The 19,860-nt window shown below is 47.6% G+C and overlaps 2 protein-coding genes across 2 annotated transcripts in view; one reads left to right on the top strand and one right to left on the bottom strand.

Moving 5' to 3' along the window:
• Positions 1-19,860, bottom strand: part of LOC6588543 — a 37,252-nt gene that overhangs the window by 8,019 nt on the left and 9,373 nt on the right. Inside the window, exons 2-7 of the mRNA XM_026984160.1 lie at positions 12,210-12,319; positions 8,698-8,796; positions 8,268-8,403; positions 8,023-8,159; positions 6,961-7,186; positions 6,502-6,715 (exon numbers count right to left, since the gene is read on the bottom strand). Coding sequence (XP_026839961.1) covers positions 6,502-6,715; positions 6,961-7,186; positions 8,023-8,159; positions 8,268-8,403; positions 8,698-8,796; positions 12,210-12,319 — 922 coding nt within the window. The remainder of the gene's footprint in view (positions 1-6,501; positions 6,716-6,960; positions 7,187-8,022; positions 8,160-8,267; positions 8,404-8,697; positions 8,797-12,209; positions 12,320-19,860) is intronic.
• LOC6588614 lies at positions 1,368-2,318 on the top strand (the record flags this gene model as incomplete). Its single annotated transcript, XM_026995361.1, has 1 exon — positions 1,368-2,318. A coding segment is annotated over one exon (855 nt), but the record flags the coding sequence as incomplete, so codon positions are not given.

Raw genomic sequence — 19,860 nt, 5'->3', positions numbered from 1 at the left:
CGCCACTACTGATATCAGCGGCACCTACGTGATCTGTTGCACTCATTCAAAAGCTCGTTGATATTTTTACATCTAATTTATGCATCGAATCGCCCAATTTTAAGTGGAAAGAATCGTCTAAAGACGCAGATACTCGTGTCCAAATTCAAAAAAGTACAAAAGTAATAATAAAAAAAAAACAAAGTACAGAAGGTAACGTCCCCAGCGGGTTATAGCTCATCAACTCCATCACTTATCGCTTTTTTTTGTCAAAATAATATTTATAACTTATTTTCTCACTTGAACACATCCAATTGTGAAATCAATGGAATAAATCAGTCATATCTCAAATGCCACCATAAATGTTATCATAAATGCTTCAATCATATGCAAACAACAAGCCGAACAACAAAAAAACGAAACCCTAAACTATAAATGCCGCAAGCGACGCCAGCTAATTTGCATAAATAGGTCTTTTTGTGGCCACATGTAGTATCTGTTGCTTTTACGAAATACATTCGAACACCCATAGATTTTGTACAGTGGACAGCTAGTCGGGTCGCGTTCGATGGGACCATGATTTGTGATCCGCTGCAGCCAGTTTCCACTGCTTTCGAGCTGCCAATTGCCAGAGCGACATATCGGTTGGCATTAATTAATTTTGAGTTTTGCAAATCATTCCCAGAATTATATCTGGTTGGGCGGATGGGTGGATGGGCTCCGATGGCTGTGCTGTTGACATTGTAATTGATTTATTTTTTATTGTTTGTAGTCGGGTTTTTGTGCTGTCTCCTCTTGGCTGTAATGTTAGTAATTCATTTATTACGTATCCACAAAACTGCCAGCTATGCAAATTATTTGGCATTGCTCCATTTGAACGGTGATAAGCTTGGCCTATCGATGTCCAGCCGCAGCCGCAGCACCAGCTCCAGTTCCACTTTGCATTTGCATTTCATTCAGAGAAATTGGCAATACGCTTTGAATTTATGCAAAACTAATTCGCTGGCGGATACAGTTGGTCCGTTTTACGTTTTGCGTCACTTGCAACGGCTCGCGGTTAGCGGATGAGGCGGATAATCGAACCAAGACAACGGCAATAGCTACAGCCGCATCGCATCTCTTCTTAACCACGCTTTGGGACGGGCTATAAAAACGCCCATTGGATGGAGGGGCCACAACATTACCCGTTCACAACTCGAGGCGTGCCCACCAACGCGTTGACAGCTTTAGCAGCCTCCAGGGAAAAAGAGTTCAGCAAAGACCGCAGAAGATGCGTGGATTAATCGTAAGTGAAATTGAGTTGGGTCGCTGCAAGCATTTGGATTATACATTGGATTGGATTTCCTTAGCAGGTTCTGACCTTCTTGACAGCAGCAGCAGCAGCAGTGCTTGCCGATGTAGGTGGCTACAACTACGGAGCCGGCCTGAGTGGCTCGTCTGGCGGCTCTAATGGAGGTTCTAACTCTGGTGGATCTCTGTCTAGCGGCTCAATCTCTGGCGGTTCATACTCTGGCGGCTCCAGTGGCTCCCTTTCTGGGGGTTCTATTTCCGGCGCTACTCTGTCTGGCGGATCGCTTGGCTCTTCCGTGGGCTACTCCAATGACTATGCCCCCGTCAACACCGATTTTAACAAGGAGTTCTTCACCTACAGCGCCCCAGAGGCCGACTTCGAGGACAACAAAAGCGTTAGTGACCTGGCCGCTTCGCTGAAGAAGAACCTGCGCGTGGTCTTCATCCGTGCCCCCGAGAACAAGGGCCTGGAGAACGCCGCCCTGGCTCTGGCCAAGCAGGCTGCAGAGCAGCAGACCGCCATCTACGTGCTGACCAAGCAGGGTGACCTCTCCAGCCTAGCCAACCAGCTGCAGAACCTGAACCATGTGAGTGCCAGCAAGCCCGAGGTGCACTTTGTCAAGTACCGCACGCCGGAGGACGCTCTGAATGCCCAGCGTACCATCCAGCAGGAGTATGAGCGCCTGGGTGGCTCCTCTGCCTCTCACAATGGAGGAGTTGCTCCAGTCCTGGACTTCACCTCCAAGCGCCAGCAACAGTTCCAACAGCAACAGCAACAGCAACAGCAAGTGCAGCTGGTGGATGAGCGTCGGGCCTCCAACATCAATGTGGCGTCGACTGGCAGTGTGTCGAACATTGGCGTTGAGCTGGAGGCCCCCTCCACTTCCTACATCCCACCCACGGCCCAGGCCGCCCCTGTGGCCACTTACTTGCCTGTGAACAAGGTCAAATAGTTGGTCGAAGTCTAGCCTTATTAACAAATTAACCAAATTGTGGAGTACCCTCCTTCAACCTCATTCGTTATAAAATAGAAATTTAATTTTAATGTGCGCGCTTGCTGTTCTTGTTCTTGTTCTCGTTGAGATTAATGGGGCACGCCATTTCGACGTCTTGTAGTCGCTATCGACGAGGCACTTACCTAGACATTCTGGTCCGTCTCCGTCTCCACCCACAGCTTGCAATTAAAACTAAAAGCGCATTGGCATTGGACGTTGGCGTTTAAAAGTTTCCGTAAATTTAAGTGACCGACCGGTCCCTTATCCGAGTGGCCCAGTGTCGGAGTCGGAGTCCGAGTCCTGGCCTTGTCCAGTTCTTTGTCCCCTGGAACCCTAGAACCGGCTCCGGCATTACTGCCGCGGTTTATGGCACGTCAACGTTGGCCACCGTTGACCCGCCTTAAAGGATTACCGCCACACACGCGATCAGGGCCAGCAAAGCAGCTAATTACCGCCGCAGCCACAGCTACACGGCCAGCCAATTTCTGGCGCTTCAAATACACCAGTCGCGACATTTAATGGCCGCCCTTTTGAGGGTCAAGTCAGTGGCAATTTGGTCTTGGCGAAGGGAAAGGAAAGGAGAGGAGAATTAAGGAAAGCCACACTGAAAATTAAATGAAAATTGCCAGCTGCATTTTAGAGGCGCTCAGCTCTGCCTTTGTTTGTGCTTGGGAATTTCTTCGGGCAGAGGAAGCCTGAGAATTGTTCGCAAAAGTGCAGAAGTCCTTCGCCGAAACAGTTGCTGTTTAAGTACTTCCTCAGACATCTCTCAAAATAATTTAGAAATTTACTTTTAATAGGAATTTCATTATGAACCAAGTGCAATCTACGTGTGGAACTACTCCACTACTCCCCTAGTCCATGGGGACTGCATAGCCTCCCTTTAAACTGACATTGAGGGAGCAGGAGAAACATTCCACAGCACCGATTAAGGAGGTGTTTCCTGTGGCCGAGTTAGGTTGCCGTTTGCTGGCTTTTTGGATTGCTTTTCGGATCCCGTGTGTGTTGGCCACCTGTTCGGGGAACTTACGGCACAAAAGAAGCAAGCAAAGGGCAGCCAAACGGCCGGAATAAAAGGCAGTAGGCAGCCAAGTTGCAGCTAGACACCGACACTTCCACAGAAGCAGAAGCAGATACAGACCTTCAGACCTGCACAGCGCTTAGGTTGAGTTGTACTCCGGCTGGCCTGTACAGCTGAGCCTGCCACAAAGGCCTTACGTGTTGCACAAACATAAATTGTGCAACAACGTGTAAACTACTTTTTGACTGCATGAAACGCGCCATTCCCATCCCCATGTCCTTGCCCAGGCCAGACCTGCCTTGGTATCCTACGAGTATTCCTGCTTCTGCTGCTGCTGCTGCTCGTTGTTCCCTCGGCAAGTGTTCATTCAAAGCTACGTGTTATACCTTTTATAGCCATGGAAGGAACGTCTGCTGCTGTTGCTTTTGTTGCCTCATGGCTGTAGCTCTTCTTTTGTTTTTTGTGCTTTTCATGTTGCATTCTTAAAGTCATTTCAAGCTGCTCTAGAGAAAGGAGGAGAGCAGCCAACCATAACGAATTGTTGTACGAGTATTCAGCTTCATAATACGGCAATGAGAGTATGAAAGCATTTTGATGTTCTGGCTTTTGAGTGGCACTCGACGAAGCCGGTTTGTCGGCCCCCCAGTCACTAATCACGTTAAGCGGTTAATTACTTTGGATGGCTTATATCGCACACTCCCATACACTCCCACCCAACCAATCTCCTACACACACCCCCACATGGCGTATACTCAATATTTTATGCTGTTGCCCATTGCAGGCCATAAATCTTGCAAGGCCGGTAGGCGGCAGAACAGTTCAGTGCCTGACCCAAGGCATGGCTCTTGTCTGGCGGTGGGTATGACATTAGCATTGCATTTGCATAAAATAACATGAATATTTTCGCCATGCTCCATAGTACGCCCACAACACCAGTCAGGCGCACAGCGCGAGGCGACACCCACACACTTTCGAGGGGCGCATAAGGCATAAACTTAATAAAGAGCGCAGTTTATTCCTGGACGGCCGAGCAGCCCAAGCCGTGCACCCACACTCTACCCCATGAATAAGCACACACATGCAATGGAATTTATGCACATTGGCATTGGCATGCACATAAACGCTGCCTGTTACTGCCTGCCACAGCCGCCACCCCTTTTGTTTCTGCTATTCGTCCTTGTAATTGTTGCTGTTGCTATATTTGTTGTACCTTTCATAGGGTATAATCATTTTGAGCAGGTGTTCGCAATGCAGGAAGCATTTTCGACCCAAACAGCATATGATCTTGTTCCACCTGGAAGGAATAACTATGTCCGTCAGTCAGTATAGGAGCTGAAGCCACCAAGATCGGAACACTCTAATATATAGAGTATATATCATAAAACTTCAACTTCAACTTGAAATATTGGCTGTATCAGGGTATCTGAACCTTCGACGCCCAAATGATACTTTTGTTCCTTGTTTTTGTAGGATGTTGTTATTGCATGTGCACTTTATGTGTATCCATTTTTTCCGAGTTTACACCAGACTGCTGCATTAATATGCAACGCTTATCACATGCTTTTATGGCACAAAGGTTTCCCAGTTTCCAGTTAAGGGCGAGTGTGAAATCACGCCCACATAAACCTATAACCGAAGCCGTCTACAGGTGTCTGTCTGGCTGGTTTCCCAGCCAGCGAAAAGTTAACGATTCAATCTAATTTATTGCACAAGCCTCTAATCCTTCCTTCCAGTGTAGTACACATCTTCTGCGATATTCTGGCTTATGTATATTCCCTCTGTGCTTTGCATATAATTTATTTCATATTGCCATTTGGTTTTAGCGAAATTAGTTCTCCAGACCCCGTCGTATACCCCGCTCTGAGTTGCGGGGAAATTATTTATAAAATAGTTTCGCGTTTGGCTCGTGCACTCGGAGCTGGCTCTGGCACTCTGCCTCCCTTTCTGCTTACGGCAAATGCAATTAGCGTTCGCTGATTACCAGGCAAGGAAATGGCACGAGTGTAAATTATGGTTTTTAGTTTATGGCAAATTAACCAAGTGGGTTTATTTCATGCTCCCACACACATGCGGAGCTCAAACTTTTTACGGCCATAAATTGGGAATTCTATGCCGGAGGCGGAATACGAAACTTTTTAGCTTATTCAAATGCAAAGCCAAAGCAGGCAATAAGCTTTGGGCAGTCCTTAAATGGCAAATTCATTAACCAATTACCAGGGGCCTTGACATTTAGAGTGTCCATCATCACTCAGGGAATAGTGGACCGACCGGTGGCCTGAATTGTCCCAAAGAGCGAAAGTTGGTTGCAATATTAGTATTTTTAGGAACCTCACACACCATCTGCCATCCCTCCCCCGAAAGTGTGCTACGTGCCACGTGGCGTATGTGTAATATCAGGCACGACCAGGCAACTTCAAAGAAGCAGCTACTTCGTGGAAACTCGCAGCGACTTGTGGCTTTCATTAAACTGAGACCACACCCACATCCACTCCATACGACACCTTCACCTTCACCTTCTCGCCAACCCCCCCCTCGCATACACACTTGCAACGAAAAGTTGTTATATTGGAAAAGTTTCTGTGCTTGATTTTTAATATCACAGGTGAACGTAAATAATTTATTGCGTTCATTTACGTTTCACATCCAATCGCCACCCACGTGAAGATTTCGAATACCCAGCGCCATGGCAGCCTGGGAGGGGGGAAACAGCGGAAACAGGGGAGCCGTGCCACAGAATTTATTTATGCGTTATACAACAAAAAGGCAAAAAAAGACGAAGAAGTCAGGCAACGGCAAGCCACCACAAGCTCCAACAAGCCCCAAACAATGTGCCAACAGCCGTTGGCCTTAGCAGCGCCAAAGCAAAATCCTTTCAGACCATAGATAAGAAAACTTTAATAAACACGCCACACACGCAACCTGGGAAATTGATAAGAATATGAAAAGTTTGCGCTGGGCACTGAGCAGCTTGTCTAGCAACCCCCTGCCGCCAGAATCCTAGCAGAGGGAAACTTTTCACATTCCTTCCTAGTCATAGTCCCAGTCCTTCCAGGAGCTGTGGAACGGCGGCTAAGCTTGGCTTGTGGCTCGCGAAAGTTGCAGCTTTTTAATTTGTATAGCTCATAAATATGGTTCAGAGAGCGGTCTCCGGTCTCCGTAATGGCGTTAAGGGTCAGGTTTCGTGATTAATGGGCCTGGGCCGCCATCAACACTCACCTGTGCTTCTTCAGCTCCATCTGCTGTTGCTTCTTCAGCTCGAGCTTCTTCTTGTTGATGTCATAGTTGCGCTGATGTATCTCATGGAACTCGCCCACGTCATGGTAGTTAGCCAGCGAGCCAAACGGATTGTTGTATATACTGCTTCCGCCGCCAGCGCCGCCGCCATGATGGTGGCCCTCGTGATGGTGTGCGGCAAAATGCGGAAATTCATCTGCAAACAAAAATAGTAAAGAGCAAAGAGCAGGACATCAGCGATCAAACAATCTAATTAACGTAAATGCTGCAGCAGTTTTTGGTTTCTGATGACTCCTCTGTCCATGTTCCATTCTCCACAATTTGGAGCTCAAATAACGACACACAGAAATGTCGCATCAGCGGCGCAGCAAAAAAGTGATTACCATTGTCGGACCCACTCCCACGGTCAAGGACCCCTCACCCTCTCCTAGTCGTACTCACCCGCACGGGCGCCGGCCGGCCAACGAAGGCTCTTGTCATAGCGGTCCATGAATTGGCCCACTGGGATGTGGTACTGCTGGTGGTACTGGTTGTAGTACTGCTGCTGATAGTACTGCTGCTGCAGCTGCTGCTGACTCAGCTGCGTCTGCTGCTGCTGCTGCGTGCGGCGCTGGTGCTTGCCGTTGAACGAGAACACATGATGAGTGCGCACGTACTTCTCCTCCACCTGCCGAAAGACAAACACAAAAACACACAAAAACGGGGGTTGAAATTCAGTGTTGGTGGGTGGGGCTTGCGGGCATGATAAGGGTACTCGGTTCATTGTAATTGCTACAATACGCTTTGCACAAAAGTCACTTCAATGTCAAACCTCTCCCCTCTCCACGACCCCATTCTCTGGCGTACAGCTTAAATTAAATATGGATCATGGCACAGCGGGTCAGTTCCACATCTGCTCTCCACTCCAGGACACCCATACGCCCATACACTGGTGCATTTTTTCGGGCGGTAGGGGTGGTGGGGGTAAGTGGGGTTCAGTGTGGCCCAGGGGCGCGTTTATGAATAAATTTCATTTTAGAGTTCTCCCATATTCCATCCGCCACTGGCAGACATAATAAATTTATTTAAATTTCATTTCCTTTTCTCGCTCGCTAGCTGTATATTTTTTTTTTTTCCTGGGAGGACAGCAACATCTGGCTCTGGCTTTTCGTAATTAAAATGAAAGCTGCCCTGACCGCTCGTGTAGGCCATAATTATAAAATGGCTTAAACTGATGTTAATCTCCATGCACTGCTCCCATGGATACGGGCTCTGCAACACTGCCACTGAAACAGACACTGGCTCTGCCACTTCCCCTGACAGTCATTTTGAGTGCATTATCCCACTGATTAACCAGAAGGCTATTCAAGGCCCCGACACATGTGATACTCGCTAATAATCCATTGCAAATTGACTTTGTTTAAAGGGCAAACAAGCGAGTAACATTCACGCAATCCAATTGTGGTGGATCCCTCCCGTCCTATCCCTCCATGCCATACGGTTTCAAATATCACGCATACGCACCTTTTTCCCATTGATTAGCCACGTGATGTGCGGGGCAGGCCGTCCGCGAGTGGTGTTGCACAGTGCAAAAAGTTTCTCGCCAACCGCAAAGGGCGTGCGTTTGCGGAACTTAATTGTGGGCGGACCCGTCTGGGGCACTGCATGACAGATAGATGGATAAATAGATAGATAGATGGAGATGGATGGGAAAGGAGACAATAATTAGAGTGGGCCTCTTGTAAATGGTGGCGATAATTGTTACGCACAGAACACGCTCATCAGCTCGTCGGCGCTGGCCTTGGTGAAGATGGGTGTATCCGTGGAGACTTCGCAGTAGAACTGCCCGGAGAGATCAAACTGCACATCCCTGAGGGTCACCTGCTGCTCGTTGGAGTTGTCCCACTGTAAGTGAGAAATGAAATAGAGAAAAGGAGCGGATTAAAGAGACAGACCAGACACAAAAAGTTCATTAGCAAATCAATTGATTCTTCCACAAGGTGGGTCTCGTAGATGTATGGTAAATGTCTACCAATTAGCTGCGATTTACTAGACCATTCTTCAATGCTTAATTCGATTACAATTATCGAAGTCTGAGTGCGGAATGCGGAGTGCGGAGTGGCAGCGTTAATGATGATTGAGTAAATAAGTGGGCACGGCCCAGAGAGCACTTTGGATGCCACCAAACCTTGTACTTACGTCAATTTCAGCCCCTTCGATGGTGGAGTTACGGAATGGCGGGTTCCGTCCATTTATAAACTCGAAGAACTTGCCCTTGTCAACCTTCAGCCATGTCACCTGCAAAGCACAATACATTTTGCGTAATATTAAAATATATCCGAAAAACTGTTGCGAATGATGGCTCCCAGCAATACCAGGAAATCCCAAACACGGCCCAGATTCAAGTCAATCCATGGCTGTTTCTGACAGTGATTGAATGTGTCATATTTGATGGCATGGCAGCAGCCGCTGTCCTCTGTCCAGGACCCCGACTCCCTGCTTCGGGGCTCTGTTAATATTGCCAAAGTAAATTATTAAACTGTTTAAATTGCACAACTCGAATGCCAGAGAGCTTTCCCCTTCATCTCCGACTCTGTCTCCCCTGGCGATGCAATTTAACTTTGCAACAAGTTGCAACAAACAGAACGACGCTGGGCGAATTGTTTGCGCGTTAAACTGTAAAACTGTAAATAATAAAATGTTTTTATTGGAATGGCAATGGCAATGTCAGAATGGCGGAATGAAGGGGGACTTTGCGCATGTCACCCCTGCAATTAAAAGCAAAATCTACTCGTACTCGTACAAATGCCACTAGCAGCGTAAGGGACGGCACGGCACACACAAAAAGTTTCATCATTGCAGAGATGGAAGCGGAAGGGGCTTAAGCAATGTCAACGGCAAATATGAATAATGAAAATGGAAATTAATTTTCATGCGCAAGTTTTCCACATTCAACTTACAACTAACTGAGGGCCAGAATGGGAGACATTCCGAACTACCGTCGGATGGTGGTGGCCGGGGATGGTGGCTGGATGTGCGGCTCTTGTTGCCGGTTTTTAATTACAGCAGAGCATTTATTTATTATGCATATTTTTTAACGCCAGCCCTAGCATTTATGTATTTGTTATAATCATATTTGTGCACTGTATTTGTGCTGGTGGATTAAAGTAGAAAAGTAATTTATTTTGCTCTTTAGATAAGGTCTTATCCGGCTGCACTCTGTGGACTGTGGCCACTCGCTCAGTTATTCCACGTGTGTCTCCCGGGCGTCTGCTGATTGCCCGATTGACACGCTCCCAGTAAATTGCATTGATTGCACGCAACTTAATAATATTAATGTGCTCATTGAATGTGTCCGCGGCAGGCGAGGCGTATGCGTAATGTCTACCGCAAGCCTGGCCATTACTCAGCCGACCCGTGGCCCCTGATCCGTATGTGTTTGGGTGTCTGTGTGCTTAGCGTTTTGCGGGTCGTTTGTTCTGCGGGTCAATCGATAAAGCACACACCCCTGCCATATAATGAGAGGGCAAACACAAACTCAAACACAAACATTGCGACCAATGTGGAACGTGGAGGGAATGACCAGCCATTACCGCACTCTAGGACCGCCAGACACGCATCAAATTTTATCAACCACTTGTGGTCGTTCCAAACATTTTCCCTCGATTTGACATGCAGCACCGTATCGTCATAATATTGCCAATGGATCTCTCAGAGTAATGAAAAACAAAGGCCTCGCCTCCCACTCCAAATATTTACCATCCCAGAAGTCGCGGCAGTCGGGAGTCGACAGCCAGGAGCCTGGCATGTGTTTGCTTTTGGCGAGTCTGCTGCTCGGGGTCACATTCAGTGCTCGACTTTATTTCCTTTGCTTTTACTTTTGTTCTTGTTGATGTTTGTGCTTATTAGTCCGCATATACGAGCCAAGTCGAGCCGAGCCGAGCCGGGCCGCGCTTTGTTCCCAGGTCTCTTGTCACAAAAATGATGAAAAGTGTCGTGCCTGGCAGGCGGAAAATCAAAATCTCATTAATGTGCACTGGCCCCGATTCCGGCGTCGATTCCCCCTGGCTTATGGCGTAATTAGTTTATTTAATTTGTGTGCATAAATATTTTGTATATGTACGAATACGAATATTTCACAAAAATGTATGCTCTACATGTGTAAAGCGGCCCGTACGGACGACAGTATTCGCATTTGAGTTTTAATTGCCTTTTTAGTGCCACTTCCACACAATTTGCCACGCTCCGTGCCACAATTCGAATGAGATCGGGCGTCGCCCACGGTGGGAGAGTCCTTGCTCACGAGTATATAGTTAATTATACTAATTAGCCATCGCACTGGCCACAACTCGACCAACTGGCCGAATAAATGAATGTCTACATATGCATGGGGAGGCGTCGCTGCTATTTGACTGTTTGGTTATTTGGTTAGCCAGCTAATTGTACATGTTTCCCGTCCGTGGTCCCCGATCCTGATCCGTGTCCACTCGCCGGAACACATTTCACATTTGTGCGGCTCAGCGGCGCATTAAACTTGTTCGCTGACACTTTGGCGGCAAATCGGCAACGAAGCGTTGCACGAATGAATTTCCATGCAAATGAGACGTCGCACACAAAGCCAGCTTAAAGTTGCCCCGGATCACGATTCGGAAATGGAACAAGGAACAAGGAACAACAGAGGGGCATCCAACTCTCACTCATTTCTATAATCAACTTTGGCGCACTAAATCCATCTTAGTTTCATGGAAAAAAATCAATATTCGCGTAATGTAATCCACTGCTGGCTGCCCAAACCATTCCTCCTTGATGTGCCATAAAAATTTGTACGCTTTTTTTATGGTACTTAGAGTGAACAAAACGTCAACGTCAACGTTAACCTGGACGCAGAGGAGACTTCTCTCTGGCGCTGGCCTTGAGCTGTGCGAATTGTAGTTCCAAAGTGCGTCCCGCCACAAAGTTCCGAGCTAAATTGAAAGTATGCGGAGGCAATGGAGGCTAGGGGCCATGGGCCACTGGGCCATTATGCGGTCAAGTTGTCCTGGACTCGGTGACTGGGGCAGTATGTTTGCCATAAATTCTACGGCTCCTCGAAGCGGGACACGGATCAGGCGGAGGGCCAGGGCTTGGTCATGATATCGCCTACGCAAGTGCGTGTCTGCTGATGTTTCGTGATGGAATTAAGTAAACTGAAGTGAAATGAATTGCCGCGTCTCGGAAACCCACACCGAACACTGAACACTGAACACTGAACACCGAACCTAGCAGAAACCTAGAACCAGGAGCCGATATTGAGACGGAAGTGGTAAGCGGATTACGACTGGATCCCTTCGATGGTGCGGAATGGCACTTTGAGTGCAAGTTTGTTTGCTGCACAGGCACAGGGTCCGGTGCGCGATGCGGGATGCCTTTGACTACCACAAAGTTGCGGCACGAAACTTGCTTAAAATTCCTCCATGTTTCAGGGTTCTGTTCGGTTTTGTTTGTCACAATTCAGTACCGGAAACTTTTGCCCACAAAATAGCACAAGGCAAGGCGAACAAAGTTTCTTTGTGAGCGGGGGAGAGAAAAATGGCGGCCGTAGACGGGGCAGTTTTTATTTTTCAATTTAAAGTTTTTAATGCGCTTTCCATAATTTATATCCCGCATGCATGGACTAATCCAGGTCACGCCACGCTAATGGACTGAGGCCATTCTAATCCATCGCCACTTACCTTGAAGAGTATTTCCGGTTGGACATTGTGCCGGCACTTGAAAGTGGCGCTCGAGCCGCGCTCCACATACCGGGGCACCACCAGCTGCACCTCCACGTCCGATTGTCCATCTGTGGGCAGGTTAAACAAGCAGAAAGTCTCGGTTATATGTAGGTGCGGCAAAAAAGCAATTACAATGAAAATCATCGACATGGATGCTCGCCCAATTGTGGCTTAATTGAAAAACCATTAAAAGGGCTTGGCCAAATAAAAAGGAAATCGAAAAATGCCGAACACCGAGAATATGCAGGCAATTTAAAGTGTGGCAGCCCCCCAGTGCCGTACATGTACCCCACATTTTTCGACTATTCTTCTGTGCAAATAAAAGAGGAGACACAGGACCCCCTGGAGACCCTGCCTGGTGCGGCTTCCCACTCTAAACGATCCGTTCTGCTCTTCTTCTGCTCTGAGCTGCCAGCTCTGCCAGCTGCCTGGACATCGTCCTCCCAGGATTGTGACCCCGCCCTGGCTCAATAAATCTTAATTTGTTTGCCAAAGTGCACATGAGAAATTTTTGCGCCTGCATGCCGGGGGCCAGGGGCGGCGGCGCGTCTGCCCGGCACAGCCCGGGTGTCAAATATTTGTGCCCCTCTTTGCACTCGGTCTCTTTCCTTCGCCTTCTGATGGTGTCATCGTGCCATGTGGGGCAAGGTGGCATTTAAACGACATTTTTTCCGGCTGGTAGACCGCTCTACTGACCCCAGTGGCTGGCACGTACGAGGCAAGGTGACGGTACTGAATTGAGCTTTAAAATTGAAAAATTTATATTTGTTCGCACTCCACACTCATGGCCAGCCACTCGCCGGACACCCGCTGCGTATACGTAATGTCTGCGCTGGATATTTTCCGGGCACTTGTTGACATTTAGTGTGTGTTTCAAAACCAAATAAACTGAACGTTAAATGAAATAACTTCCCTGTAAAATGATGAGCATAGCTTTAATCGGTGTGATCTTCTGTACTTTTTTCCTATTTTCCTAGGACATTATTTCCCAATAGACTCTTAGGCAAGACTTTTCAAAATTGCTCGGTGGAAATCGATAAATTAATTTTACATGTGGCAGCAGCTACCAGGGCGCTTCCACCATTCGCAATCATAATTAAGACACAAAGTGGCAAAGGACAAGCAAACACATTGCCACAGTCGGGATCGAAAAGGGCCTGCGCCTACCCCGCGGCGCCAATTTCGATTCCATTTTCATTTTCATTTATTCACACCACGCGTCCATCGTCAGTCACGCAAAATGTCAACGACTGAGTAAGTAAAAAACGTGTCTGACAGCGCGAAAAATATGGAAATAATCGGATAACGTGAGGCCAAAAGAACAAAACCCAATGAAATGAAGCGTGTCAAGTGCGAATGCGAGTGCGAGTGTGCGAGTGCTGTGTGAGTGTTGGCTGTAGGTTGCAGGGTGTATGGACTGCCCCGGAACAGCTGGCAACTTGTTGCCATACATGGTATAAATATGGCCAAAATGCCTTCACCGCTTTGGTATCGTAGCCCCCAGCATGACGTACGTGTTCGTGCCGCACGCTAACGAGCCGAAATTTACGAAAATTCAATCATTGCCCAGGCCGGCCAGACCCAGACCCAGAACCAAGACTCTTCGGTAGATAAACCGCAACCGTCAGCCGCAGGCAAGAGGCACGGGCATCTGGCCACAGGCAAAAGCAGCAGAAGAGCAGACGAAGAAGCAAACTGACACCAGAGGCTGCACGGCCAAAGACCTACGACCCCACTGCCCTCTGACTTGCAGAAACACCCATCCCTCCTGGCTTTATAATCATGTCGAATTTTTTGACATTAATGTCGCAATACTTTACGTCATTTTTTACCCAGCTGGCAGATGGGAGATGGCACCTCGCAGATGGTAGACTACGGCAGGCGGTTGGCGGCTAGCCAATATATATCCAAGAAAAGACAATGAAAAACAGGGCAAAATAACGAATTCGAACTGCACGACGAACCGCTGACAAGGAGCTCAGCAACCGCAATTATGCTCCGCTGACTGCCTGCCAGACAGGACCACAAAAAAAATTCATTACAGGCCCTGGCAAAGAGAGAGGAGGCGACTTCTTTGGGTTGTGCAACAAGCCAACAGACGAGCCGCGTTGGCAGGAGGCTTTACCTCTCCTCCGTTGCCATCCCACTGCGTTTACTGCCTGACTGACTGGATGGATGGTCGGATGGGTGGATGGATGGATGGATGGATAGATGGAAAAAACGAGGTTGCTTTGACAGCAGCTACGTTTTGTTGTACGTGTTGTACTTTTTTACAAGCGGAAATTGATGATTTTCCACGCGCCGAGCGACAATAAAGCGTGCATCATGTCAGAAAAACGCAAATAATCAATCAATCAACATTAATCAACGCTCTGCCCCCGAGACAAGCCGCACTGGGCAACTGTTGCAGCAACTTTGTTCTGGGCCGCTTCCTTCTGACTTTAACAACTAGATTAGGCCTCCAAGTCAATTGAAATTTATTGCCAGATGGAACAACAAATCCAATTCGGAGAGTTATCAATTTTAAGTGTTTCGGGGAGACTTATCAATAGGAACTTTATGCGCTTCCATATTCTCATTCACTCCCAGATGGCAATAAACTTTCGGGCAGGTGTTCAAAAATATACACCCCCTACGAACCGTTTACCGAAATCATTCATAACCATTTACGAGTACGGTATTCTCTCCATTTCAACTTTTGCCTCTGGGCAACCACATTGCTGACCGCTACTCAGAAGCAATTTGAGCCGCTCTCCATCTCCATTCCATTTAAATGAATGGTCCGGAATGAGTGGCAAATGCCTTGATTAATGGGCGCACTATTAAAGTCAATTATTGTTTGCCAGAGGATAATTTAAGAACTATTGAGCTAGCCAGGTGATTGATTGCTCCCGAACCACATGGAAAGGCCGCAATAATTACAGTGTGGCCACCACTGACACTGCCGGAGCCACAATACGAGTTTGCCTCTGCACCACCGCTAATTGTAGCAAACACACAAACAACACCAGGACACACAAACCATAAAGATCAATTTTCGGGCATTTTGTATGAATTGATTTCCGAATCAATATCTGCACTTTGGCAGCTTTTCCATCGATGATTCAAGCTCGATGAACGATGCTCAACGCCGAGGGCCCCAAACGAGTTCAAAATGAATACGAATAGTACGATATTTTGGAGTGAATGATTGTCGGTCAAAGCTCGACGCCTGTTGCAATGACAGGGCAAAACGCAATTATATCAACTCGAGGCGTTGTGGTCAGTCTCCTGTCTGTCCGTCCGTTCGACTGAGAGCTTGTTCGTCCAGCTGTCAGTCAGGCTGTTAGAAGCCCCACGGCGCTTTGAACATTCTGTTGCTCTAGCCATTATGGCTGATTGGCAGACGGATAGCCAAAGCTGTAGCCGTAGCCCAGAACAGAACAATACAAAATGCGAGTGCGACTTAAAAGAGCACATTCCATGGAGTTCATTAGACAGTGGCAACTGCCAAACCGGCCTCCTTTCCCCTATCTGCCCGTCTGCCTGTCTATTCCCCAACAAATACTTTTCAAAACTGATTTCCTGTCCTCATTACTGCTGTTTGTGTGCTGCTCGCTCCAGTAACTTGGCCGAGCTGTGCCGCCGAGCGTGACAGTCAATAATTTTCAACATCCAGTGTCTTGTCCTGCCAGGGCACGGACACCATCCATTTTCTAATTGATTTGTGGCCATGCGGCTTCCCAATGTAAATGTATGCTTGATTGGGAGCCCAAGGCCTGATCCGGGCAGTCATGGCTGACAGACCAATTCGGGCGGCAAAAGTCCGCAAGGTTTTAAGGCTGACCGCACGAAAGCCAACATTTTTCTAATCCCACAAATATGCACAGTGATATACACATGTATATACTCGTAGGAGTACGAGTATATCTAAGGCTGGCACGCACACTATCAGCAAACATAAGCCAAACAATAAAACGGCAAACACCCGACATTTACCCACACTTGGCCAACAAAAAGGATAAGGCCATAAGTCGTTATGCTGCCGAGGCGTTCGCTCAGAAAATGTAAGCACTGGCTTTGGTCGTTGGTCGGCGGGGGCCCGCAGCGGCGGCTGTCCTTGCTGGGGCACGAAAACAAAAGCCCCAACAAGGTCCGCCAGCATGTTGGAGGAGGCATAAAGTAATTTTATAGAACAAATCACAGGCATTAGCGGATATAAATCCAGTTTATCCCTGCCAGTGTATGCGCGCGTGAAATTCAAATATCTGAAACGGAGAAACGGACCCCAAAAGGATGAGGGGGGACTACGGGATGAGGACTAGGACTACACGCAGCATTGGAGGGACGCAAGAAAAATGGCCGATTGTGGCCTGGACGTGGCCCTGCAGCAGAGTATCCTTGGGCATGTTTAGGGCTTGTAATTTCAGATTGGAAATGGAAAAATATTCATACATATACTCCACCTCGAACGAGTGCATGAAAAACTTTATTCCCTGCAGATCCCCGAGGAATAGAACAGAGTTTTAAATTGTGAAACTACCTGGGAATACAAATTACTTTGACTTTGGCAAAAGGTAACTTAAACTGGAGTAAAAACTGTTAAAGTTTTGTTGGCTTCAAGCGTAGGACTCCAAATTGAATTGCCGCACAAAGGCAATCTTTTATTTGATTCTGTAATTTTCACTCGCACATTTTAGTCACATTTCTGAAATTAAATCAAAGCCGAATGCTGCATGAATGAAATCAAAATCAAAAGAAAATGAAAATAGCCAACGCGAATGTCTCTCACAGCAATACACACACACACAGACACCATCCTGTGCCCCCACACACAGAGGCATTCAAGCACCATGACCGACAAAAAGTAGCCAATGTAATGGCCAAAACAAAATATGAAAGAAAATTGCGGACCGGCCAGGGCCAGTGCCAGAGCCAGAGCCACAGCCAGCAGCAGTACGAGTGCCAGCAGCAGCAGAGCCAAAAGCAGAACCAGCGCGCCACAGGAAGCCAACTTCCTGGTTGAAAATTTTATCTGGGCGGTCCTGGCAGCGACTACCAAAATGGGAAGAAAAGAAAGAAGGCAAAACGAACAGAATCCGTTTATATGTACGAGTACGAGTGCGAGTATAAGAAAATGGCTTCAAGGACACCTCATGGTAGGGCTGTTGCTGGCGGCTGCACAACTACAGCCACAGCCACAACTACAGCTACAGCTACAGCTACAGGGCCATCTAATGCCTATGCTCTGGCCCTGCCCCACCCCCAGCTCCAGTCCCAGTCGCGCCCACAGGGCTGCCCTGCCCGGCACGTAAAGTACATGCCCGGTAACACGCCCCGCGCCCATTTACAAGGCCATGGAGCAAACACATGTAGGCCATGAATCTCATAACGAGTGTTAGACATGCGCCACGACCCAATGTCTTTGTGTTTGTGTTTTGCGCGTGTGTGTGTGTGTGTTAGTACGTATCTGTGTCTGTGTGTGTGCATGGCTGGCCAACAGTTGCCGCTTCAGTGAACGCGACCTGGACCTTACTGCCTCGTAAAGATGCAGACCATTAAAGAAATGAAAAGCAAACGCTGACGACGCCGGCCCCAGCGACGACGAACCACACATAAAAATACTTAAATTACTTTTAAGGGGAATTATTTATTATTAATGGGCTCCTGCTTCCCACCAAACAACGTGTAGACAGGGCTGGGCGGAGCAGGGTTTCGGTTTCATTTTCAATAATTTTGTGCCATGGCTAATGCGGCGGATGCGTAATAAACATTTTCAATTTGAGTTTGAACATTTGAGCAGCCGGCCCGAAAAATGCAATTTTCATTGAGGAATACTACGGTTCACAAAAGGCGCCCCATTTCCGGTGGCTACATTTATTCATGTGCCGCAAAAACACATTCCGCAATCGGGTTGGGTTGGCAAACACATTTAAATCATTCACGACAGCTGGCCGAACCCAAAAACTGGATTTGACATTTTTCCTCTCGCCGCACATTTCTGTGGATGGCTCGATTTGTTTATTACCAAATCCGATTCAATTTCGACTCTGCCAACGGGCCGCCACACACCAGTCTAGTCGCAAGCAATTAAATACGGGGCGGGGTTAGGAAGAATTATATATTTTTTTTAGTTCGCGGCTACGATGTGGGAAAAGTGACACGCGCAGCTGTTTTACGGCTTTTAAAAATTGAAAACTTTTTCCCCAGGACACAGGACAAATGACAGGATTGTCGGGCAACCGCAGTTGGACACGGGCAATAGGAAGGGGCCGTAATGGGGATGTGGGCTGTGTCTGGTAGCACACGCCCACCTTGACAATTAATGGGGGTCCTTGCCACGCTCTCTGTCCAAACCATCCGTTCCTGACCGCCATCACGTTTGAGCAAGAGCCAAAGCCACAGCCACAGCCAGAGTCACAATTATGTTGTGTATACGCAACGCCAATCAGCTACGGAATATCCTCCTGGCCAGCTTTTTGAAGTTGGCTTAATCTCTAATCTACATAGGCATTAGGCCGCTGACACAAGCATGGGATGAGGGCGGAGCGGAGCGGCGCAGAGCAGGAGATGACGCGACTGGGCCTGCAGCAATATTCGAGCCTGCTGATGATATTGACATTTATGCTTGACCCACAGCTGAGCGTTTTTTTTCTGTTTCCTCGTTCGTGTTTCGTTTTGCTTTGTATGCACTTGCAGAGGGTATTCCGATGTTGATCAGATGTTGGCAATGCAAAGAAGAAACCTTCTAAATATATTTTCAATTAGCATTAAAAGGTAGGTCCATACATTCAGTATGTCTGTATTCAGCATAAAGGAAGAATCAACTAGTTCTTTCTAGTTGATTCTTTCTTTATGCTACACTGAAATTTCATGTAGTTTTCATAAGACACAAAGTAATCGTGAGATATTTTAGTTTCATGTTTTTTGAACACACGCCGGATGATTTTATATCATATATAAAATTCTATCGATCTGCAAGGGTATCAAAAGCTAAGGCTCCCAAATGCTAGCATTTCATTCTGGCTTTTTTTTTTTGGCTTCATCATTTTGATCAAAATGTGGGGCACAATTTTCGTTGACACTTGGCCGCACCTGCTTCTGCCGCCTGTCGCCTGCCGCTTGCCTCCTGCCTGCCTGCCACATGCCTCCTGCCTGACTGCCGCCCACCTGACAAACTGTTTGGTTAATGTCTGCGGCAAAGTGGGGGCGATGCACAGACACAAACACATTGAGCGTCCTGAATGGTCTGGACATTTGCCGTGTGCTTCCAACCCCTGACAGAAAATGCGCATTGGTCCCTGAGTTGAGCCCGTATGGCGCATTGGCCAAGGCAGTGGCAAAAGCAAAAGAAAAACCATATTTGCTTAGTGCTAATAAGGAGACGAGCAGCAGACTCACAAAGCCCTGGGCGACAGCATACCCTCGTCAACCTTGGCCAGAACTTGTTGAAACAATGCGCGTAGGACAAAAGTCCTTGCACAATCAATGCCAAACGGCCTTTGTTTGCATTCCAATTCCGAACCCGATCCCAATCTCAATCCGAATTCCAATTGCCGCTGCTCCCGCTGGCCCGAGGCGCCATTAAAAAATCAACGCACAGCCGGCTATGGACGGCGACGGCTATGTA

This window comes from Drosophila persimilis, unplaced genomic scaffold, assembly GCF_003286085.1.
Source record: "Drosophila persimilis strain 14011-0111.01,24,50 unplaced genomic scaffold, DperRS2 tig00000000-arrow-pilon, whole genome shotgun sequence".
Taxonomy (NCBI): Eukaryota; Metazoa; Arthropoda; class Insecta; order Diptera; family Drosophilidae; genus Drosophila; species Drosophila persimilis.
The sequence above is the reverse complement of the archived record's forward strand: the minus strand, read 5'-3'. Positions and strand labels throughout refer to the sequence as shown.